The 26,223-nt window shown below is 23.7% G+C and overlaps 2 protein-coding genes across 3 annotated transcripts in view; both read left to right on the top strand.

The window, feature by feature from the left end:
• LOC112603352 (spliceosome-associated protein CWC27 homolog) overlaps window positions 1-2,877 on the top strand; it is a 4,429-nt gene extending 1,552 nt beyond the window's left edge. Inside the window, exons 5-9 of the mRNA XM_025351879.1 lie at window positions 370-567; window positions 636-782; window positions 1,599-1,786; window positions 1,856-1,982; window positions 2,101-2,877. Coding sequence (XP_025207664.1) covers window positions 370-567; window positions 636-782; window positions 1,599-1,786; window positions 1,856-1,982; window positions 2,101-2,275 — 835 coding nt within the window. The 3' untranslated portion in view covers window positions 2,276-2,877. The remainder of the gene's footprint in view (window positions 1-369; window positions 568-635; window positions 783-1,598; window positions 1,787-1,855; window positions 1,983-2,100) is intronic.
• A 3,291-nt stretch (window positions 2,878-6,168) lies between these two features.
• Window positions 6,169-25,901, top strand: LOC112603351. 2 transcript variants are annotated; one of them, XM_025351877.1, is made up of 6 exons: window positions 6,169-6,274; window positions 22,354-22,562; window positions 22,621-22,802; window positions 22,936-23,641; window positions 24,889-25,133; window positions 25,526-25,901. In XM_025351877.1, exons 1-6 carry the CDS (start codon window positions 6,220-6,222, stop codon window positions 25,851-25,853), a joined length of 1,725 nt encoding a protein of 574 aa, XP_025207662.1. In that variant the 5' UTR covers window positions 6,169-6,219; the 3' UTR covers window positions 25,854-25,901. The 2 variants fall into 2 exon arrangements, with proteins under 2 accessions (XP_025207662.1, XP_025207663.1); XM_025351878.1 differs by lacking the exon at window positions 6,169-6,274 and adding an exon at window positions 13,084-13,318.
• Window positions 25,902-26,223: the final 322 nt, after the last annotated feature.

Below are 26,223 nucleotides of genomic sequence, written 5' to 3'. Positions count from 1 at the left end.
GTTTCTATCAGTGTGCATATTTTGGAATATTGCAGTTAAGTTTAGAATGTCATTTGCTAAAAAAAAATCTATAACTGACTTTTTTTTTAAGTAATGTAAAATATAATAAATTTCTAATATTATCTTGTAAATAAAAAAAATGTTCTGTATATTCTGATAATCCGACCTTTTTCGCGTTCCGACCACACCCCTAATCCCGAAGGTGACGGATTAGAGAGGTTCTAGTGTATAATAATTAACTTTCTCGTGCATTAGTCAACCACCAAGTATGTTTCTTCTGGCTAACAGAGTATAGATATTTTGATATACCATTTAATATATGATGTATGTATTAATTTCCCAAGATAAAATTTAATTACATATTTTTAGAAATTTTAAGCTTTTATCATTTGGTGAAGAAGCTGAAGAGGACGAAGAAGAACTTATTGATGTTGTTAAAGAGTTTAGTGGTAGACCAAAATCTACTCATGATGTTCTTAAGGATCCTCAGTTAAGTTCAGAACCTGCTGTTATAGATAATGAACTTACAGATGATATAGCTATACCTTCAAGTGATCAGACATCAAAGTAAAATATCTTTAATATTAATTTGTATACCAATATTTATATTAAAATATATACCTTTTTTTATTTAGAATAAGTATTGATGATGTCCGGTCAAAGTTGTCATCTAATAGTAAAAATAAAAAGTTTGTACCTAAATCAGTTGAACAATCAAATGAAGAAGATTTTGATGACTATGAACTTGGAAAAGATCTAAAAGAAGAGAAAAAAAAAAAAGCGTAACTATTAATTTAGTATTTAAATATTTTATTCTATAATCATTGATAATAGTAAGAACATTTTTTCTCTATAAAATTTATTTCATATTTATATACTTATTAGTACCATTCCGCTAAATACAAATTAAGGAATAGACCACTACAATCAATGTGTTAAATTTAAATTTATTGTATATAAAAAACAATTCTAAGCGAATACGATCTATTAGTATATTTTAAGTTTTTTTTTTTTTTTTTTAATAATGCTATTAGGGTAATATAATTTAATATTAATAATTAAGTAGACTGAATTAATATTAAAACATTGCATTTGAAAATAACAGTGTGTACAAAATATAATAATATATGTAAAAGTTGTATTTTCCCACAAATAGTATATTTGAATTATTAACAAAATTATGAATATAGTTATTAATAAATTAAATATGTAATTTCATCAAAGTTTAAAATTTAAATGTCTATAAAAATAATATATGTTTAAATATTTTTGAGATTCAGTACAAACTACTTATAAGGACATTTCTATTATATTTTATTAATTTTTGACTGCTATAAAATTTTTTTTTATATTAAAAGGAAAAAAACTAATAAGGAACCTTACAATAAATTTTCAAGTATTTTTACTCTGCAAATAATTTTTTTTCAACATTTATACAAAATTACATAATATAAATGAAAATATTTAATTTTAATTGTTATAAAATGAATAAGTTTATTGCTCCACTTAGAATCTTAAATTATATCATTACAATGTTTAAAATGGAAATATTTTAACTTGTATTAAATAAATTTTAAATTTGCTTATTTTATTATTAGAGAGGAAATCCGAAAAGAAATAAATCAAATTAAATCTCAGCTATCAAAAAAAAAAAAAGATAAAAAAAATGATATAGATATAGATAATACACCTAGTATACCTATATTGCCTATTGATCCACTTAAGCATCAATATTTGGAAAATATAAAAATTTATTCTTCCAAAAAAAGTGAAATTCCAAAAAAAGGTATTACTTATTATAAATTGTAATTGTTATTAATTTTAAAAATTTCCTATCTTATGATTATTGTTTCAGGTTCAAATAGAGAAGAATTTTCTCTTAGCCTTTTAGAGAAATTCAAAAATAAACTACATAATGCTATACAATCAAGCCAAGAAAAACCTGAAAAAGTATCTGAAACAGAAGAAGAAGATGATGATTGGTATGTTTTAAAATTAAACGAATATCAAATTTTAAAAATTTATTTATTTATAGTGTTTTTTTTTTTTTATTAAGCCTGTTTGTAGTAATTAATTTATAATATATTATTTTAACTATAGGAAAAGTCATCCGCTTAAATTTCAGAAAGATGATGCTGTACTTGCAAAAGATGCAAATAAAAAAGATGACGATTGGTTTGAAATATATGATCCTAGAAGTGCTATCAATAAAAGGAAACGTGAATCAAATAAATTAAATTCAAAAATTGAAAAAGATAAAAAAGCAAGACTTTAATATAATAATATATAAAAATTTTATCAAACGTATCTTACTTTTCTTAGAATTTGTCAAAAAATTGATTATATTAGTTTAGTAGAAAAAAAAAACATTGAAATGTCATTGAGTTATCAAATTAAAATTGTGAAAGTAAAATTAATACATTAAATTTTACTATTGAAATCAGACATATTCAAGTTTTTAAAGAGATTTATTAAAGAATTGAGTATTTATTTGGTAATCATTTTCACTGCATTTAGTAATCTATAAAACATAGTATTGATATGATGTATTTTATTTATCTTACTTTCAAGGGATTATTCAATTTATAAATAATTTATACTCTAGATCAGTGTTTCCCAAACTGTGGTCTACACACCCCTAAGAGTTTGCATGTGTAACGGAGGAGGTCTGCAAATGTAAATTAAATTATACCATATTACATTATTTAATATTATTTTTTTTTTTTTTTTTTGTCTGCAATCATTTTTACTATATTTAAGGAATCCAGAAGAGAAAAAGTTTGAGAAACGCTGCTCTAGATTGAATAAAATCAAATTATATTCAGTACATTGTAAACAAAAATATTCTTAACTATAATATTATACCGCTTGTGCAGTGTCAACTTATTCTAAAAAATTCTACTATTGTCAGTAGTCACATAATTTAATTTAATTTTACTTTACATTTTTTAAAATTAAGTTATGAAACCATAATTAAGTTTGAAATTTTTGAAATATTATAACTTGTAATTAAGACTAAAATAATATATGACTTTTTATTTTTTAATGAAGTACTTTAGATACTCTATTGATTTAAAATCCTTTAAAATAATATAAGTACTAGCCTAGTAGCAAATCTAGGAATTTTCATTTTTTTTTTTGAGGGGGATGGTGCCCAAAATTTTTCTTAATAAATTTTTAACACAATATTCAGGATTGAATGTTAGGCCTTATAAGTAAAATACAACTATTAAGGTAGGGGCGCCCCCTTGAATCCGCCACTGGGTATTATTTAATGAAAGATTTTTAAATTTACAGAATCCAAAGTTTGAAATATAAAATGTTTTTGGGAAATATTATAATCAATTGTGTCTGCTAGTCTACAAAGGAGAAAAAAAGACAAAAATTAATAAATCAAATATTGGCTCCATTTAAAAATAAAAATAAAACGTAAACACAAAAGTTACACGTTACGCAGCCTATACCTCGTATGCGTTAGAAAATAGAAACAATAACTTTAAAAGTAACAAAATAACGAAAGTTTAACCTATTATTAAAACTAAAAATAAAAAAAATGTCTTAAACTAAAAAATACCTATTGAAGATTCAAAATTTAGTATGCGTATTTATAATGTTTCTCAAAATCTTAACTTCTCGCAGTTGAACATAAAACCTTTCAATGACGGTAAATATTTATGATGAAAAATAAATTATAAAAAGTTTTGAAAAAACCAAAACTTAGTAAAACTAAAAAGGTTTATATACAGAAGCAAATTATGAAAAGTGATATTCCAACAGAATTAAACAAATCAAAAAAAGATTGCATAAAAAAATCAAAATTTCAAAAGGCATTAATTTTAGATGGATTAAAGAATGATGTTATTAACAATTTGTAATAACACAAAAATAAGACAAAATAAAATATTAAATAAGGTAGTTAAAAATACGATAAAAAGTAGAAGTTTGATACGACCGGACTGACACAAGGGACACAAGCCTTGTATGTAATTCCGGTATTAATAATTATTGAATGTACTTGTTCTCGTATTATTACCTTCCTCCTGTTCTTCGGAGGGTTCTCGAGATCGTGATTCGAGAATATGATCAAATACACCGTTACGCAAATTAGATGGTAAAAGAATCTGTACCTACTACCTAACAATAAGTATTCTAGACATGCGCCTAACCTGCCGCAGTGAATACCTATAGTATGTTCCTCGGAGAAAGATGTAAGGTGACACAAGTTACGATACGACTTAAGAAAAACTTAAGTTTAAATAAGAAAAAACAACTCTGATTTAACTTATAAAAAAAAAAAGGAAGTTCAGCTGTCGCTCGCAGAATCTTGTGGTGAGGTGTGTGTTGGTTTTTGAGTAGAGCTCCTGCTCGCTTGTCTGGTGCGCTTGTACTTGTAATTTTGTCGGTGCTCATGCACTCGATAGTTTGACTGGTGCTCATGCAATGGCGAAAGAAGACGACGTAGTCAAGACAGTCAGGGTCGCAGGCGGCTCCAACGAAGGCCTCCGCGTCCTTAGAGAAATCAGCTTTCTTCCCGACGACGGAGAGAGTCTCATTGGACCATCCCTTGTCTCTGGCGGCACACGAAAATAGATCACACGCTTTGCATCATATTGTCACAATAACGCGTGAGTTCCTACGTGACCAAACAATGTAAATCGTTTTTCTCATTAGTGATCAATAGGGATTATTGGTTTTTATTGAGGGCTATCTGCATGCTAGTCGATGTAACAACTTTACCGTTATTTATTTAATGAAATAATAAAATGTACAATAAATTATGATGTGTGAGCATATCATTACAAATTAATAATTACAATCTAGGTTAAGAAGATTTTCACGACACGCAAAAATATATTTTGTTATTTCTAAAACATTTAGTTATTAAAGTTTGGTACTCACTACTCTCAAGTCTCAAAAATAATAGTTTGTAGTTTAAAAAAAAGTGACTTATTCTAAATATATTCATAATCCCGTCAACATTGAACATATACACCTAATACCTATGTCAATATTAATTTTCCTTGATAAATTTTTTTTTTCAAATCAAAACAGGAATTATACAATGGTAGATTAGACAAATGCTATTTGTGATTCATTTAAGATTAACAAAAATACACAACCAATATTAAAAAAATTCAGTATTTTTTTTTTTTAACGTTGACTTCAAAAATTTAGCAGGCAAACCGTAAAAGGTTCGCCACCTCTGAATACAATTACACACAAAAAAAAAAATACAGTAAACAATTTTGATTAAGTATTTAGTACTTATTTAAAGTAACAAAAATATCGAATAACTGAACATTAAAAGCGTTTTTAGGTATATATTGCCATTTGAATTAGTAAAATTATCTCCAAGTCCATTTGAGACGAATTTTTTGTAAGGGTTTCAGAGCTCGTGAGGGATGATGGCTATTAATTAGTGGACCAAGTATATAATAGTACATTTAAGATGGAGGCTTAGCGGCTTAGCCTGCTTTCCAACTGTAAATTCTTGCAGAACCCCAAATATTTCCTAACTTAACCTTGAATCTAAGATTATATAATAAAACGTATTAGTTTATATTTTTACTATACTTTTGCCCATGGTTAAGTTCTAATGAAATTAAAGATAATATGATTAAGTAAACTTTGAAATTTTCAACTTATTGTGATTTGTGGAAATTGTTATTTTTGATGAACCAAGGAACATAGTCCACGGACAATTAGACGAAAACAAATTGATAAGAAAACCTGAGTTGTTCTTAAGCTAGAATATTTTGCTGGTGGAGCTTTATACCCGGTTACATGATAAACAATAGGTATACAACTTCTGCGCTACGCGTTAAATAATTTAAATACACCCATGCCTGTACTATAGCAATAATAGTTAAGCAGTATCAACATCATAACACAATTAAAAGGTAATATTTTAATTTATGAATAACACTATTAATAGGTACCTATACACCGTACATATATTATGCTAGGTACCTATTATTTGTAGTTTGGACCTTGTGTACATGTTAAAATTATAATTACGTATATATATGTATACATATTAGGTATTACTTAAAATATAATCCAATAAATACACAGATATGGTTTTAATATCTAAACTTATCACATTGTTTAAACAAGCAGGCAACAGCAATAAAATACATTAAGATTAGCAAGTACCTAGTTTATGATGAACATCAAGGCGGCTATTTACGACTTAGTTCAATTTAAGAATCGTTAACAATGGCTCGTTGGTCGGATAGTCAATTTACGGTTTGTTCCGAAGATTCTTTCATTAGTGAGTACCTAAAAAACAATTTATTTTAAAACTAATAAAAATTTTTGCGGTAAGCACTGTAATATGCATAGGTACCTGCGCTATATAATAACTCCCCATAAACACTTTAAGTAAATAAATCAGGTTAAGTATTTTACTGGATTGATTTTAGTTGAAAAATGTCAATATTTGTTATAAATAGGTACCTATGACAAATAAAGAACCCAAATATAATGATAATTTATTATTACCTAATTACTACCTACATGATAGTTTATATAAAAACATAATAATATATAGGTAATTAACGAATGATTGAGATTTTACCATACAACATACGTAACCGAAATTGGAAGTTTAAATATGTCATAAACTCATAAATAATATACAAATACATTGATTAAAACAAAATATAATAAAAGCACGTATAACTATGTAATAAATATATATAATAATTATTATACTACATGTGCTCATACTTAAATAAGAGATAATATGTGTAAATCTTAAAAAAATAAAGGGGTAATTTTCAATGAATGTTTCTCGAATACTTTACTATTGTTGATATAAATGGTACTAGGTACGTTAAGATTCTTACAAGATTGTTGATTGCCTAAATATTTATAATTTAATTACCTATTTAATATATTTCAGAATAGTCAATAGTCGCAAGTCATTTACATTAAGTTAAATTTTTCTTAAAGTTTCTAAGAACTTTCAATTTAACTTATAGTAACGCATTTTAAAACAACAATATTATCCATAGAATTTCTATTATTTTTATATGATGTAAATAATCGTCACTTTTGCATAATATAAAGTTTTATTGTTTAAAAATAAAAACTAATATAGATATATAAGTCTATTTTTACTTTTAGTATCACTCACTAGGTATATGTATTATATAAAACCCGTCCATATTTTGACACTTACTACTGGGAAACTATTATGACTAAAAAAAAAAAACAGTAGTCTAAAAACTTTTATTATACTGAAAAAATTATTATTATTTCACGACTTTGAAAGTGATAATTATATTATGATAATTTTTTCAATATTGTATAGTTTTCTGGCCATTATTTTTTTTTTTTAATTATAACAGTTTCCGAGTGCCAAGATGAATATTAGATTACCTTTTATATGGTTATCATATTTAACTCTATTTACAAAATCTATTTTTGAAATGCCAGAAAAAATTTAAAAAAAATATTCTAGATAATTAAAAAAAAAATTTAAATGTTTTAATAATTATCCTTTTATAATGAGTATATATTGATTATATTAATTACTATAATTATATAGTATAAAGAGATATTTACCTCATATAAAACTTAACAGTAAAGAACGGTTGAATATATACAATATGTATTATGTATATAATATGTTTCTTATTTTCTAAAAGAGGACCTATATTAGTACTTTATTAATATTTGAATTGTCTATTATAATACTTGAAAATATTAGATGTTAATTGATAATATATAATAGCTATCAATGTATGTATAATTAAGAAATATAATGGTATATCTATACACACTTATGTATAAATTATAAATAACAATTAAATTGGTAATCTATTTGTACATAGAATTTATAGCCGAATAATAAGTATAGTTAAAATAAGCTTATTCTTTTGTTAATGACAAAATATTTGTAGCTATAACCAGATCTGTACTACTGATTCTTAAATGCTTGAATCAATAATATTACTAAAATTATTTAACATAAAATGTAAGTTATTAATAAAAACTAATTAATTGAGTTTAAAAAATAAATATTTTTTAAGAAGGATTTTTTCAAATTAAATATATTACATTTAAATAATAGTGCCATAAGTTGATTAAAATTATAATTATTAAAATAATCACCTTGATATAAACGTATATATTTGATAATATTTATCATAATAATACACTATATATATACAATAAACATACTATAATTTATTAATTTATTTGTTTTTGTAATACAAAAATATAAATACAATTTTATAAAGGTAAATTTTTATATTGTAGGTTTTTATCTAAGTTATGTTTAACTGTTTGAGTATATAAAAATAAAAAATTGAATTTAGGTAGGTAATTATTTCCTAATAAATAGAGGAAATATTAAATAATTATCGCTTGTAGGAAGGTTAATAATTTAACTAATTATAATTGACCTTAAATTAATCTCAACTTGTATTGAATTCATAAAAAAAATAGTAAACATTTATATTTTAAGAGGAACAAAAAATAAACAAAATCAAACATAAAATATTTATAAATTTATTTTCGAGAACTATAGAATACTTTATAATATGTTTACTCTGTCAATTTACTATTTAGCTTTAAATTGTTTAAGTTTAAAATAACAAATCTTAGATTTTTAGCAGGGCGAAAATGTTTAACAGTTAGACTAAACTATATCAAAACCTAAAGACTGAAAATAAAATGTGAATATGGGGTGTCATTTCGCTTCACCATTACTTATATAGACACAATCACTACCTAAAATAAAATATTTAAGTAATAATTAAATGTTTATAAATATAATTTACTGGAAAAGATTTTGTCGAGTATAGTAATATGGGGCATAAGTTATGTACCGTGTATTCAAATTTTAGCTTAAATCATTGGAGTAACCTAACCTAATCTAGGCCCAGCCCACTTTACCCAAATATAACGATGGTCGATCAAATGATCCATAAGGTCGTATATCGTTTACGCATCGCCCGTTTACCCTATATGTCAAATTTTCGTACATAATTTGTAAATCATCAAGCGATAAAATAGAACTAGAAGTCTAGAAAAGATTAGAAATAAGAAAAAGAACAAGTTGTTTTCTATCAGCTTAAAATTTTAGGCTTGAAATATTTTATTTTAAAATTTTAATTTGATAATATAGAATAAGTAGTTTTGTTTAAAAATGTATACCGCATAATAATATGACTAGATTAAACAAAAGGAGCATACGAGTGACCTATAGGTTATTTTAAAAGTTTAATATTAAATTTGACAGTGGATTACTATAGATAATAACTAAGAAAAATAACGTATTAAATTATAAAATATTTGATTAAAATGATCCATAATAAACCATTAGATACTTTAATATTGGTATATTACAGTTTTTATTATTTGTACATATTTTTTATTATTAACACACAAGTTAAAATAATAATATTGAATTTTCTTTTCCTTTTTATTGTTCAAATGTCGATGCGCAAATGATGTACGATATTTGAAGTAGGTAAACAGACGATGCACAAATGATAACCGCCCCTCCATAATATTGTTGAGAGAATAAGAGGTCCGGGCACTTCATAAATATCTGTACATTTAGAAAAGATTTTATCCATTACCTATTAGTGAGAATTGTATTTTTAAGATGGACCTTAAAGCTCCTGTAAACGTGTCATTTTTAAATGGCCCATAAAATCTTCTCCCTTCGAAGACATACGTATGTAGATTTATTTCAATTTATTCAAATCTTTGAACATTGCACTTATTAATTATTAATATTAAGAAAATAAGACATACTTTGACTAATTAAGACTTAAGAGGACGTTACACCTACGACTGCGTGAATTGCTTTTGTCGTATAAACACACAAAATAGCAAATTTTACTTTTAAAATAATTCATTTTACTCTGTTATTTTAATAATTGAGTATACTTATTTATCTATTATCAAATTTAAAGCTATGTCTATAATCTATCTCACATATGTTTTATTTTGAAATTTTAATTTCAAAATAATAATTTATGAGCATTATGCATTATAATATTTAATAAACTATGGGCCCTAGATAAAACATTATTTTTTTATTTGTATTAAGATATACACAATCTGTTTTAATCAACATAATAAATATATGTGATATTGTGATGACAAAACAAAAAATCTAATGCATACATAAAATGAGAAGCTACTAATTAGTGACACTTGACCCTAGATAATAAAGACTTTAAATTTGATAATAAATCGATTCACTTTATTACTAAAAAGATAGGTAAGTGGGTATTGCTCTGTTGTATCTAAAGTAGGCGATTAGTAGATCACTGTAATTTGTGGTATGTTAAATTTGAATTAATATCATTGGATGTAAAAAATGATTTTTCGTGCAGACGTTCTATCAGCATTTATCACTAATTATATTTCATGACATTTCAATTAAAGTAATTTACTTTACTATTGTATATTGAGGTAGATTGATTTAATTTTTGCCAAGAACATAGCATATATTACATTACCCATTAATATTTTATTATTATAAAGCCATAGTTATTTATTTTTGAGTCAATACTACTATATTCTAAAATAGTATAAATATAGGTTCATAGTATAAATAAGTAATGATTTAGTTTCACGTCAAAATTCCCATTTTTTTTTATACTTTTGTTTTTGCTAGTTATTTTGAAAAGCACAGAGAATTTTTAATAGATTTCTTATAATTTTAATTTAGGACACCTAGCTAGAACCTACTCAAAGTTGTGAGTTTGCACTTTGTTATTGGCTGTAAGGCAAATTGATAAATACCTTAGTATATGCAGATTAAATTATTATATAGTATTTTCTATATGTTAATACTTAATATTGATTTTGAGTGGCAAAAGTAAACTTGCACTATCCAACTTGAGCTGTCCGCAAACATTATATTCTTATTTTCCTATTACTATGGGTCATTCCAGCTTTGAATTAAATATGTCTTCAATCTTTAAACACAAACATTTTAATTCTACAATAATAAAATATAATTCAAGTTATAAATGTTGATAAAAAATAATTTAAGTAGAGACGTTCGATATTTTATTTAGGTATCTTTATAATATAATTAATTAATTTAATATATAAATAAATAGGTATATAAAATTACATCATACAAATATTTCGTGTTAAAATTTAAATAATATATTTTATAAGTATATTATATAAAAAAAAGTAATAAATTATAGTAATTCAAACTGATACAACTAACTACATAAACCACTTGTATATTTATCTGAGAATATTGATTTAGTATGGACATAAATTTAATATCATCAAATGGTTTATTAATACTAGCTTATAAATGATTATTACAATTTAAAATTTCTATAGAGAATTGGAGAGAAGTGAACAATTTTATCCTTATCTATTCATAGATTAATTACCTTCATTCTCCTCCTGTCATGACTTCAATAAATTTTTTCAATAAACCGTCACCAATATCATGAAATAATTGATTTAAACATTTATTAAAAAGGTTAGATAAACATTCTACTTGAACTTAAAATTATAGACTGTCAATTAAAACAATAATTTTGATCCTCATATTTCTCATTCAAATATTACTTCAAATAACTAGTACAAATAAAAAATATTACAATTAAAAAAGTTTTTTTATTTTTAATAGAAAAAAAAATAACTTAAAAAAAAATTTCAGCCAAGTCATCTTGCTGTATGGTAAACGCGTTTAATGTATCTAGTCATCAAGCAAATTACTATAATTAAAGTGTTAAATTTAAATTATCGCATATCAAAAATAATTTTGACTGCACAAAGACTATGGGTCACTTTTAATAAAATGTTATTTAATTATTAATAAATTATTTTTCTACTAGTAATACGGTTAATAAACTAATTTTTGCCAAAAATATCGCATATATAATAACTATTATAGGTAATAGGTACCTATTACTTACATTATAATATGACGTATATTATTGATATAATCTTATTTCGTAAACCGGTGTAAATTGTGATGATTCATAGACTCATAATTCATAAAAATAACCTAAAGCGAATCTATATATTTTGAAAATTTCATTGTGTACAAAGTAAACATAATATACTAATATAAAAAAATAAAGTTTCAAGTCTTTACGAAAAATATTTTTAAATTACAACAAAATAACTTAAATTGATTTTTTTTCCTTTCGTTTAAAGATTCAATTTTGTAAAATATGGTACTTGAAACATTAATAAAAAAGAATGTGTAAATGTATTTTTGAGATATATAGTTTGCTGTGTAAGAACAACTTATGAGAAACCTTTCATTAAATCCCTAGTCATTAAAATTAATTTTTTAAAATTTTTTACAGTAAAATAATTTGAACATTTTTATGATGTTGAAAAAATATTTTCTTTTGGAGTGTTAATAAATTTTAGTATCCCTAAATTGTATCTTTTAGATCTTAGAAATTCTATTTTTACATTTAATGCATTTTAAAAACTAAAACAGTGAGATAATTGAACCTTAAAAATTTGAAATATATAGGTAAATTTATAGTAGGTGTAATACACTTCGTGATATACAAATATAGTATATAATTATTAATTACCAATTGGGCAATATTATATGCATTTATTTTAATATAATCAGATATTTTTATTAAAATTTAAGAAATATGAAAAAAAGCCTACAGAGGTTCAGAACATTTGTAGCGAAATACGGAATACCTTATAATAAAATAAAGTAGGCGTAATATCTCGCGGAATAAGATATTGTATTATTAACCTTTAACTTTATACACGACTATATTTTACACATTTTAGTAAGTATAATAGAATGTGTCTATTTTAAAATGATTTAAAAACCCTTAATATTATATCTATAATATAGATGAGCACTTAGAAAATTTATAACTACAGATATCATTGTATTCAAAAATTATCAAATAGGTACTTTTGTTTTAAGTGTTTTAATATACACATATTCATAATATTTTTTTTAGTCATACCAGTTACGATAAATGATTGAATAAATTAACAACGTTCACCAATAGAGCGCGTATCTATTTTGTATTATAAAACGCAATAGATTTAATAAAATTCGGAAGTGTGAGAGTTGAATGCTGAATAACAGTACATCTACACATTAGTATTCACGCTGTTTTCACAACGTAAAGATTACGATTATGATGTTATAACATTTTTAAGCTTGAAAGTATTAAAAGTTTTTAAAGTGTGTACTCTATGAAATAAGCGCTATAACTTACTTTAAGTGGTATTATAAATAATAGATATTAATAGTGTTGATCTGAGAAAAATATTTATTACGCGGGAGTGATTTTCATAATGATTTTGTGTAAAAAAAGAAAAGGTAAACATATTAGTATAAATTAATTTGATATTTTAATTATAACTATAAGTAGTTACAACATATAGAGATATATAGTATACTGTATAGTATATTATTGAGCATAATATATATATACATACATATTTTTAAAGAAAACAGTAACAATATTTTTTTTACTAATATTCATTATTCACGTATTCCTAAGTTAACTATGTATATTCATTATAAAATTTAAATAGGTTATTACCTACTAAATTTTACATGTTAAAATTTGTAGAATAAAAAGGATGACCAATAAATAACAAAACTTTATGAGAAAAAGTTAAAATACCGGTATCGAATTTTTGTAAAATAGACTTCATTTATTTAGCAACTTTTAATCCTATGTGAATTAATACCTCGACCACTATTGTAACATAATCTTGTACCTCATAAAAAATAAATTATCATAATTTATAATTTAATTTTGGATATACATACAAATTACTAAGTTATAAATCGATACAACATTTATATTATGTTATTTAGTTACTACAATATAACATAATATATAGTTACAAGTACCTACATATGAGTATAAACATTTCAAAAGTCTCTTATATATGTAGTTAAGTTATTTAACTAACATTCATTATTTATGTATTAAATAGTTAACAAAATTCATCTTTTTTAATTACCATTTTAAATATTGATGGGGTTTTTAATTTTTATATATATGTAAATATTTTTAAGTCATTGTTTAGGGTTAAACATTTTTAATTAAATAAGTCTCATGATATTCTTAAAATATTTCTGTCATAAATTATTATTTTTAATAGTTACAACGTAATCGTCGAATAAAAAATATTTCATAACTATAAATTATTTTCATAACTAAAATATGTACATTATAATAAGTTATAACAGTTATTATTTTAAATAAATAGGTTCTAAGTATTATTTAGTTGCTTCTAATTACGGTTTCAAATTAATAGCATGTAACATTATATGAAGGTACCGACTACAAGGAATTTTTCAAAACATATTCTATTACTTATACATTTTTTTAAGTTCGAACGTGCTACATTTTTTTTAGTTAATACTTATTATTCATTATTTTATTACCTATTTTTATTTTGTATTTAATACAGACATAAGTTTTTACAATAATATACTAGCATACAATACAAATAATACATTATTTTGTATTTCTTTATTGAATTGGTAATTTTTTTACTTGATGTGTTAAGTAACTACGTACATATTTTGTTTTGTTCTAAACGTATATTTGGACTAAAGCCAATTTCAATATAATTCAGTTTTTAATTTTTAGGATACGAAATATAATAATATATTCATACATATAATATAATATTTAATATATTTTATTCTTAAATGATTATAAATGTTATATTTAAGCATATGGTATTTTTCTGGTTATTTTTATTTTTATATATTTATAATGGTCATTGCAGAAAGATATTAATTATAATTATTATAGAATAATCATGTAATATTAAATAATTTGTACTTCAGAGAAATACAAAGAAAATAAAGAATGTACCATATGGTAATTAGTAAATTATTATTTAACATTATGATTAAAATGTATTATCTACTTATATTAACTTGTAATTTGTAATATTATTTTAATATTCATAAATACCAAAAATTTTGGCAATAAGTACCTATTCTACCTATACATAAAAACTGGAATTAAAAAAAAATATTTATTAACATTAATTAGGTAATTAAAAATTGTGCCATAATTTTACTATAAAAACAATTAATTATCTTAAGGTTATAACTTATACAGATTAATTAAACAATAGTAGAATAAAAAAATCTAAATACTTTAATCTATATTAATAATCAAATTTAATTACACATTTCTTATTATTATTATGTACGTAGGTATATATATTATATTATGAAATTTTATTGAAGTAATATAATTCAAATTATTTTTATAGGTAACTATGAATATATTATAATAATTAGTGTAGAGAAATAAATATTTATAAGTACTTATATTGAAAATATTGTAATCATTTTTCGGAATAGTTATAAATGATTATAATTCATATTTTATGGTTGACTATTTATATAAATATAATAACTTTACAATCTAATTATTATGAATTCACATTCTATCATTTCGTTTTTTGCAATTGTTAGAAAAATAAATCAAAGTAATTAAAATACAAAGAGTATATTAATTTAAAGTACTCGTCAGATAAACTGATAACTAAAAAGTAGTAAACAAATCATAAACGCTGAAATGCATATAATATGTTGTTACACATAAATGTGATCTGGCCTTACTCGACCTCGAAAGACAGTAAGGCACACATTAATTTTTTTTTTATCAGAATGAAGCTGTATGTTATTATATGAACAGAAACAAAAACATTTTGTAGCAATTGTAGGTATTATTGTTGAAATATTTGGTGTTTATATTGCTGGTAGGTAAATTATTAAAAATTATGACTGTGGTGTTTAAATATCTCAGCAACAATTATTTTAATTTTTGTATGATAATTATTAAAAAAATAAATATTTAAAGTATTTATTTATCACGCAAAATGGACTAATAAATATATATATATATATGTGTGTGTGTGTGTGTGTGTGTGTGTGTGTACTAAAACGGCATTAAATATGTTGACATTATAAAAATATTATGATACACAAAGGTACATATTATCTGTAGTCTTTCCATAAGACGCAGAATATTATAAAAATTGTTCATGAAGATCTATTAAAAATTATTAGAAATAATAATTTTGAAGCAAAATTCATTAAAATAATATTTAAAATTAAGGAAGAGGTCTCTATTTCACATGTAGTTAAATTCATGTGAATCCGTAAATTTTTTTTGTTAATACACACGTTTTTATTACACCTAGAATTTTATTTTCAATACATTTAGTACATACGAGTATTCTAATGGTTTCTAGTTTTTTACACAGCGATTATCGGTGATCAGCTATTTATTTTAAACTAGAAACATTTGTTCCACTCGTAGTGTTTTTTTACTATAATATTACTTATGAAACATTTATTTTATAATAGTAAATACAAATATTTAAAATTTTTAGACTTTCCAGGTAATTATCAACATTATACTATAATTAATATTATTTAATACTTTAATACACTTCATTTTAATTACATGTGAATTAAATTCACGAATTTCTAATTTTAATACTAAAATAGATCTGAACTAAAACACGTGTTAACATGAATCATAATTCATGTTCAAATCCGAAAGCTCTAGTATAAAGCGATTGAAATAGCTATTATCCTATAAGACGGGTTTGAAATATTGTTTTTTTTTTAATGTTTTACTTTCCAATCATTTCATACGAATCTTTGTTAATTTGATTATGTTTATTTACGTAATTAATACATGGCTAAAAAAAGTTTGGTCACTCTGTTGTATTGTAAGTTTTAAATGTAATTAACTTGTTATTGAATAGGCCACTGTAATGGACGTTTTAATTATGGGAATAAAAAATGCTAATTTTCCATCTTTGTTCAACACAGGACATAGAAATTAGAATATTGAGATATATTTTATTTCCAACTTAATTTTTGGTCCTGTGATTGTCCTTCATGTGTGAAAATAAATTTGAATTTGTCGTTTGAAATCTACTTTCTTCTTATAAATATTAAAAAGGTAAAAATTAAAAAATTGGCTTATCTACAATTTTGGATACAAAATTTAAGATCCAAGAAAGTGTATTTTGAAAAATTTTACGATCTGTTTTCAGAACGCGTATCCTTTCATCAGATAAATTTATATTGTGGAAATACAATACAACATATAAAATCTTATTAAATGGTACACCTAACACGCGAAGCACAAAAACAGAAATTTATCGCTTTCAATCACTTTAAATTTGAATTAATCGATGTTATAATTAACATATTTTAAAAATTACCTATTACATATTAAAAATTATTTTGATCAAAGAAGAAGTGTTAATTTTTATTACTAAGAACAAATTATAAGTTATTAATATTAATACCAAAAGTTAATTTTTCTATTTTAAAATCTTAAATACAGTTGATTGAAATTATTTCAGGTAAAAACATCACTAACTTTCTATTATATTATTGTTATTTCATATATTATTACTGTAATTTATACAAAAAAAATATTCTAGTTTTTCTGAATTATTTTATGTTGACACCTCAAGTACCAACTAGCTCAAACTAAGTATTAAAAATAACCCTCTAAATTAAAGATTTAATTATTTTTAGTAGTCTAAAACGATATGATAGATAGAAAAAACATATCATTGACTTCATTGTAAAACCAATGTACATTTATCAATTCCTTCAGAACATAAAATTATGTATGATGCATAAATTAAGTAGGTAATATTCTTATTATGGTTTAGGTGATTAGCAAATTAGTTTGTTTGTTTAAATTTAGATATTTATCATTTTGACATTTTTCTTTTAAATTATTAGAAAATTATCTAATATAGGTACCTACTAATTACTATTGTTTATAAACTTGTATGTTTATTTTCCGACAAATTAATTTTAATTTTTTATAATTCTGTATCACTAATATGGTACGCTAAAATATTTATAGTAATTTTAGATATTTTTCATATAATTATTTTTATAGATATTCTTTCCTGAGCTGTTTATTTTTCTTAATTTTTAGATTTAGAAATAAATAATATGTATTGTTTGTCTATATATTTTACAATTTATTTTTATTTAAAACATAAAATAACAATTTTGAAATATACTACTTCAATAAACTTACTAAAATAATAGATATTTTAATCATAATTGTAGCTAGGTGTTTGTATTATAAAATTATATAATGAGCTCAAATTTATTTCATTTATAAATTATTATCTTTTAAATTATTTATTTTAATTTATTTTTACCATTTTAATGTCTAAGGGTAGTTAATTATACCAAAAGCTACATTAATTTGCTATGTAAACAATATCAAGGCAACGTTTTACTATACTCAGTGCATTCCATAAGTGCATAAACTGTGACATAGAAACATGGTATTCATATTATAGTTATATTTAACATTTTTTATTTATTAAATCACATAGCTCTCATAAGACAATTCTGTAAAGGAATATAAATTGTAATCTGAGATCTGAATTTATTTTATACAATTGATAAATGTTTTCATTTACCTACAGACTTGTAGTGCAATTTAAAAGTGTATGATAAAATAATTAGTAGGTATCTTGCCACATAAATATATTCATAATTTCATATTATATGAAATCACGTATTTATAGACTACAATATTAAGTATTCATATGAAAATGTACTAAATTTGGTTTCATTTATATATCTGACACTTTCAATATAATATTATAGAATTTAAAGACATTTGTGCTGTATATACGTTTGCGCTATCAGTACTAATTTACATTTTTATTTGTTCAACTTGACTTTTTTTTTATTATTACCGATCACATAAAGTCAATAGATCATCATACTCTTATCAAAAACATTTAAGAATATGTGCAAACAAATAACAGCCATAATTTTAACTTTGTAATTAGTATGTATATATAAAACATTAAATGCCAATTACAAGGAAACAAAACTCTACAACGTTACGTCGTTTTACATATATGGGACAGGGTCTTATGCTATTAGGTAATCACTATGATAAACATTATTATTTTCATCAGCGATGGCGAAATACAAATGCGAATTCATACCAAACTCCAATATAACTGCATAGGATTAACCGATTAATCAATTATTAATTTCGTACCTTCGTCATTTAAACAGGCCGGGTCTGTTATTTTTTTTTATTTTATCATTTTTTCTTCGTCATCTCCCCAATCATCCATACACTCAGCGATGCACAATGTTGTACTAGTTAAGAAGTTCTCTAATCATGCCACTCAGCACTCAGATTAATGAATAGTTAGAATTATGATAACAGTATATGACATACTCAAAACTCACTACCACGGGACCATTGCTTTTTTTTTATCGGATTGATAAAATTGATGGCAATTTCTAAGTTCAATCATCTTTGTCCGACGTCAAACGCATCATGTTAGTTACTTAATAAATAATTTCGTAGAAACACTAGAAACCAATGAACACGGTCAACACAAATAAGAGCCTAACTACAGAAATCGAACTAATCATATTATATTATAAACTCATTTATTGTGGTCGTGTAGTAGTATTTGTTGTGTTAACTATGTATATAGACATATAGTGTGTATGGTTATTAAAAGTATTATTAAGATTAATAAACATAAAAATATTATTAATGGTGATTGGTGGTCATAAATTTGTAAAAACTAGGTCAACAAAATTGATTTCATGATTATACATATCAGGAAAACATTCAAATAACTAATACAAAATATTTAGTTATACATAGATACTATATCAGCAGCTGGCAGATGCTATAAATTTAATATTATGTAATCAGTGAAATCTGCCTAATAAATGTTGTAATAATGTATTGCTATACAATTGTTAGGTATAATGTAAAATGCTTTTAAAATTCAGAAATTATTTATTAATAATAGTATATTCCTACTTTTATTTATAGTTATTGTATTTAAATAACAAAAGAATGGAAGGAAATTATACAAGATCGAGAGAAATGGAGGAACATAGTGGCAAAAAACTCTAATAAAGTTATAAAAGCCAGTTATGATGATGATGATGTATTTAAACGCTTGTCGTTCGTTTATTTTTAAGCTCAAGGCATTAGTAACTTCTATCTATGAATAAGATAGTATTGGAATTTTAAAAGATCTACAATTTTTATTATTTATATTTTATAATATGTAATGTACTAATATATAATAATGAATTGTGAAACATAATAAATTGTAGATAGTAAATTTATCATAATATGTAACTATTGTAACTTAATAACTGATGTTCCATATAAAAAAAAAATGGAATGTTTTATAATTTTCATTTAATATAGCAAATTTATAATAATAGATTGTAATAAATTTATACTTATATAAAATATGAATAGTGTGATTATATTATTATTATGATACATTTTCGGTTGAACAATAAATAAATAAATTAGCAATAATGAATATTTTGAAATAACACAAAAATAAATTTATGTTACTGAAAAAAGAGAGAAAAAATTATTTACAGTTAGCCGTTAGGTACAAAGTATTACAAATAAGGTGGTACACCGGAACACTCTTTAGTTTATACATAGCACATATTATCTACTAACCAAAAAAAAGACAACATAATATTATAATACATAGCCAAAAAATTTTATTTTTATGATGAGTTTAAAATTACAAAACGTTTTGGTTTATAGTATGTATTTAAAAATTGTTTTAATTCACGGTTAGATAAACATTTTCTTTTAGTATAAAAGAGTAAAAGCCGGGTTGTTTTAAATAGCAAATACCCCGCTATAAAATAACTAGTTAAAATATTGACGACTAACAAGGAAAACGGAAGACGATAAACCACGAGTACTGTATCCCAGCCGCGAGTTTTATGTTTTTGTAATTGATGATAATAGTTTTTTATAGCTAACGAGTAAAATATATAGGGTGATTCTCTTATTAAAGAACACTCATTATTTCAAAAACTAATAACATTTATAAAAATATTTTTTTCACATTTTCGAATAAAAGTGTGAATTTTTAATTTCATATTTAAAAAAAAAATATTATTATAAGTATTTTGATATATATATATATATATATATATATATTTGTACAAAAATCAAATTTCTAATAAGTAGATACTAATTACTAAGTAAGTAGTTAATTAGTTTATAGTAGTCAAAGTTGTGATGATCGGAGTGGAGTGATACTGGTGTACCTCACAAAACTTTACTCATCTACATTTTAAAATTTTAAATAGGTATACCTCCTATGTATAGTTATCTCATAACTTACTCGTCTAAAATTCGATTTTTATGTATCGAAATACTTTGAAGGATATTCTGCTTCGGAATAAGAAATTAAATATGTATGTTATCACTCAAAAAAGTAATTAACTTAAAAAATTATAATATAAATAATAGTAAAAGTATTGTTTTGTAACCAATTAAAATTTTACGAATAAATATTTTCAAAAATGTTTATATGGTTATTGAAACAAAAAATGTTCTTTCAATTCTTCGACATCATCCAGTATATACACATAAATTGTGTTTAAAAGGTTTAATATTTATTTTAAGTTCATCGACCTTTTGATTCGTAAGTTTATATTTAACTAAAATGCAGTTGTGCCGCGTTTAGCAACTAATGCTCGTTGTAATTTATATTTTATTACATAATTATAATTATTATTATTATTATTTAATCCTACATTATAAATGATAGTAAAAATAAATTACGAATTGATGCAATGATGCGCGTATCATTGTATATATCAGCGTATATATAACTTATAACCTATCTGTATATTAGTATTTACTACTAACTAATAATTAAGTGTCAATTAATAAATTAGCATAAACCTAAACTATCTAATATTTCATCTTAAATATTAAATAGGTATATATTTATTTACTGAATACATAAATTTGTATACGTATAATTAATTAATTTTTGTGTATCGTTATTAATATTTATTAATGGTTTTTATTGCAACGTTAAATTTTAATGTTTGACTATTAAAATATCAAACAAAGTTAATTGATTGTAAATTTGTAACTATATAGTTTTAAATTAAGTAATCCAATCATGACGTACCTACATAAGGATTAACGAAAACTGTGTACAGTCTACTGAATTCATTGCTGTGTCCTTCCAAAGGTTAAAACGAACTATATTGAAAATGACCTTGATGACAATTATTTATTATTATTTTTCTGCTATGAATTCAACTTCATTGAATAACCCAAACGCGTGGATCATAAAATGAATAGGAGATGTATACTTTAGATTATACTTTTGGTCATTGAGTAAAACATATTATTCATTGTTATTCAAAATGTAAATTACCTCATTTTAAATATACACCATATGTATTATTATCTTCAAGTTATTTGTATAATTTTATTTGTTTTACTTTTATAAAATAAAATAAAAAATGAACGTTTTTTTTAGGTGGTGTATATTATAAAAAGGACAACTCTAATAGCCTTAAAGGACCATTAAAAGCAGCCAGACTTTGTATTTTAAGTTTACTTGTGCCTGGTATTTTGGTCATTGCGCCATTGTACATTCGTTATCATGTTTATTCTGATCATAAATATCCTTTAGCTATTACTGATATGAGAATATTAGACCAAAAAATGTCAACATTTTGGTGCCAAGTAAGTACTAAATTTAATTTGTAAAGAATAATTTTTTAAACTTAATGATTATTTCTAGCGCCACATAGTGAATACTAATGCCACTTTTAATGCATATTCAATGCCAGAAAAACCATCTATGTTACCAAAAATGGAATTTGTTGAAATGGAGAGACATATTACGTTAGAAGACGATATTAAAGAATATTGGGGATTTTATCTACTTAAAGATTCAATCGTAAAAGTGTCTACATGCTCAAGGTGAAATATATTTCACGATATTTTTTCATCTAAATACAATGATAAACGTTAAAAAATGTATTTTTTTAAAAAATTTCTAAAAAAAAATATTTATAATTTATATTATAAACATATCGTTATTATATTTTGACAGGTGGCCCGGAGCTAGTATAATAGTAATTAAAGGGCACAAACATTTAAAAGAATGCGCTTATATAGGTGATAATTCTAGCGAAGAACTTGATGAACTTGAATCTTCTGAAGAGGGTAATGACACACATATTCCAAATTTTATGAGAAAACTTACTTCTGGTATGACTGTCCCCGATATGGCACCTGACGTTGTCTATCTCACAAATCATCCAAATGATAATAATGTAAACCGCACGTATTTTAAAAGATCCAGCAAAACCGCCAATCACCACTTAGATTATGCTGAAGATTTATACCAAAAAGAAATGAAAGAAAAAATTGAAAACGAGGATTATGTAGTCCAAACTGTAAAATCTAAACCAGTATTTACAAACGTTAACGAAATCAATAACATACCTCAATCAAAAGAATTGATTGAAGAATCGTTACGAAAATTGGGAAATCAAGGGAAAGACGGCGCAACACTTTTACGTAAATTAAAAGAAGTTCTTAAAAATGATCTAAATGAGCCAATGAATGATACAAATAGACTTTATCAAATTATTGAAAATGCAATGGCTGACGATGATACATCATGGCGTGGTCCTAGGCTGAGGCATTATCGAAATAGATTTAAACGGTCCACTGTAAATGGTAAAGAAATTCAAGACAACTTGAGCAAAGAATTATTCAAACATGACCAACAAAACGATGCAGCCAATGAAGAGGTATAATTATTAATTAGTAATTACATGCTTTTTATATAACTATATAAATAAATATAAATTATAATTTATAACATAATAGTCTATACCCTATAACATAGTTTAGAATTATTCATGTAATTGGTATGCAGGTATGCTTCAAATACAATGCACATTAGCATAATACTATAATAAGATTTACTTCTTATTAAAAACAATTAAATATTGTAATTAACCTACATTTTTTCATGCGTTTTTAAAAACCTAAATGACAAATATTTAGCTCGAATTTGTAAATTTACAAATTTTCTATGATACACAACATAAGAAAATATATTAATGTAACAATGAAAATATGTGTGTGTCTGAAATATTTTTTGGAGCATTAAAATAGCTCAATTTAATTCATACAGTTCTTTTACCCTTTTTTATTTTAAATTAATTAATTTAGGAATTACTAACATTATCTGCAAAAAAAAAAAAATCGTGGCTATATTGCAAACATTTTTAAGTTATTGGCTATTTTTGAAAAACAATCTGTTCACGTTCATTTTCCGTAAAGCTTTAATAAAAGTTAAGTTAGGTTAGATTTACTAAACAGTATTTATCAAGTTATGTTGTTTTGTAAAATTATTTTCGCCTAGTGATAAGCAATTCTAAAACTAAGTTTCCGCTTTGACAATTAGGCCATTAGCCATACATTTTTAAAAATGATTATAGTTATTTATATGCTGGCCTTACATAGTTGCAACAAAATCTATATTTAACAACTTGATGATACATATAGACATTTAGTTTATAGATACATATTGACGATTATATAAATGACTTTTTGTTGATGTATGGTATAATTATAATAGGTTATAACTTATAACTTATAGAAATAATATAATAATAGCAATTATATTTATGAAGCATTTAACTATAATAAATAAACAATTTTAATTTACTTGAAAAATTTAATGCTGTTATTTTCATTTTGTGGATTTGGTCCCAAACTTTCTAAAATGAAATAGCTTTTGAGATGGAGTTTCTCTCAAAATTCATTATATTGTTTTTATCTCTAGAAAATTTATTATTTTATTATTAGTATAGTGCCACACGATTGTAATTATAATTTATTGCATGTTCACATAAAATAATATGAATCAAAAAAATATTAAAATAAAATAATATTATCAGTATTATTTTACATTTTATAGCACAACTTATTAAAATACTTCTGGACAATAAATAATAAGTTAACGTTATTAAAATTATAACTATTTCAGGTTGATCCCCTTTCTCCAGATGGGATTGCTCAATTTCGTGGAAAAGTAACTGAAAATAACACGCATACGATAAAAGACCGCAGTCATAGCGAGTTTTGGTCATCATTTTCCAGTAGTGAAGAAATGCTTCTTGAATGTGAAGGTCTTTTATTAAGCTTACCATTAGCTCCACATCATAAATGTTTACCCCCAAACAAAAATCCAGATTATGTAGCAGCCAGCCATCCGAACAGTGTTACTTATAAGTATGATTTATCAATTTATGAAATTACTATGATATATTCTTACACTTACAGTATATAATATAATTAAATATAAATATTATAAACATGGTACTTATAACTATTTTAAGATCAAAAATTCAACTTTTTCAACTTTTTACTTCAAAATACTTGGTTTTAATTATACAACTTTCGATATCACAGCTGAACGTTGCAGAGAAAATGTACGACGTTATTTTAGAATTTTGAGTTTTTAAATAATTTATAACCACGTACATTAATTACTTGAATATGTTAAACAAAAACTTAACTTAAGTTTATGTAAAAAAAAAATAGAATATTAATATTGTATGTATTAATATATTAGTTAAAAATTTTAAATTTTACAAATGCAATGTTTTATTTTTTAAATTTAGGGTTCCTGGTGATGGATATTATTTTTTTGTGTTCAACAGCGAGAACGAGATTCAAGATAATTTTATACGTATACATTTCGCCATCAATAAAACCGTATACGATGTCTCAAAACCAATTTCATCTTGTCTAAATGTTACTGGTGAATGTCAACTACCTTTAAATTTTTGGTCACAACAAACAACAGTCTTAGAAATGATAAATCCCGGACCTAATAGTGATTCTGGAGATGAATTTATAGCTATTTCTACATGTCAGCCCAGATCTGCAGTATATGCCATTTGTCTAATAGCAGCACCAGTTCTGTTTGTTTTATTTTCTTTTCATTAATATTTATATCCAAATTATCTTTTTGCGCGGATTTTATGTAAATAACTATATTATAAAGCATTTAAATCATAAAAAAAGATCAAATTAAAACTGTAGGTGATTTTAAATGTTTTACCTAATAATTAGTTATTACTTATTATTAATAATAATACAAAAATCGTAATAAAGATCCCGTCTGAAGTATTAAAATATCTCATATAGCTTGTATATAAAGATAATGTAAAATAATTAATATACTATACTGCTCAATTTACTAACTTCGGTAGTATACTCGTATGTATTATGTTTATTAGTATTCAATAAATATTCGGTCAATTGTATTAATTATGTAATGTATAAACTATATGTTCTACGTTAATACCATCAATAA

Source organism: Melanaphis sacchari, unplaced genomic scaffold (assembly GCF_002803265.2).
Source record: "Melanaphis sacchari strain LSU unplaced genomic scaffold, SCAv2.0 Contig106_pilon_pilon, whole genome shotgun sequence".
NCBI classification, from domain to species: Eukaryota; Metazoa; Arthropoda; class Insecta; order Hemiptera; family Aphididae; genus Melanaphis; species Melanaphis sacchari.
This window is presented reverse-complemented; position numbering and strand designations above follow the sequence as displayed.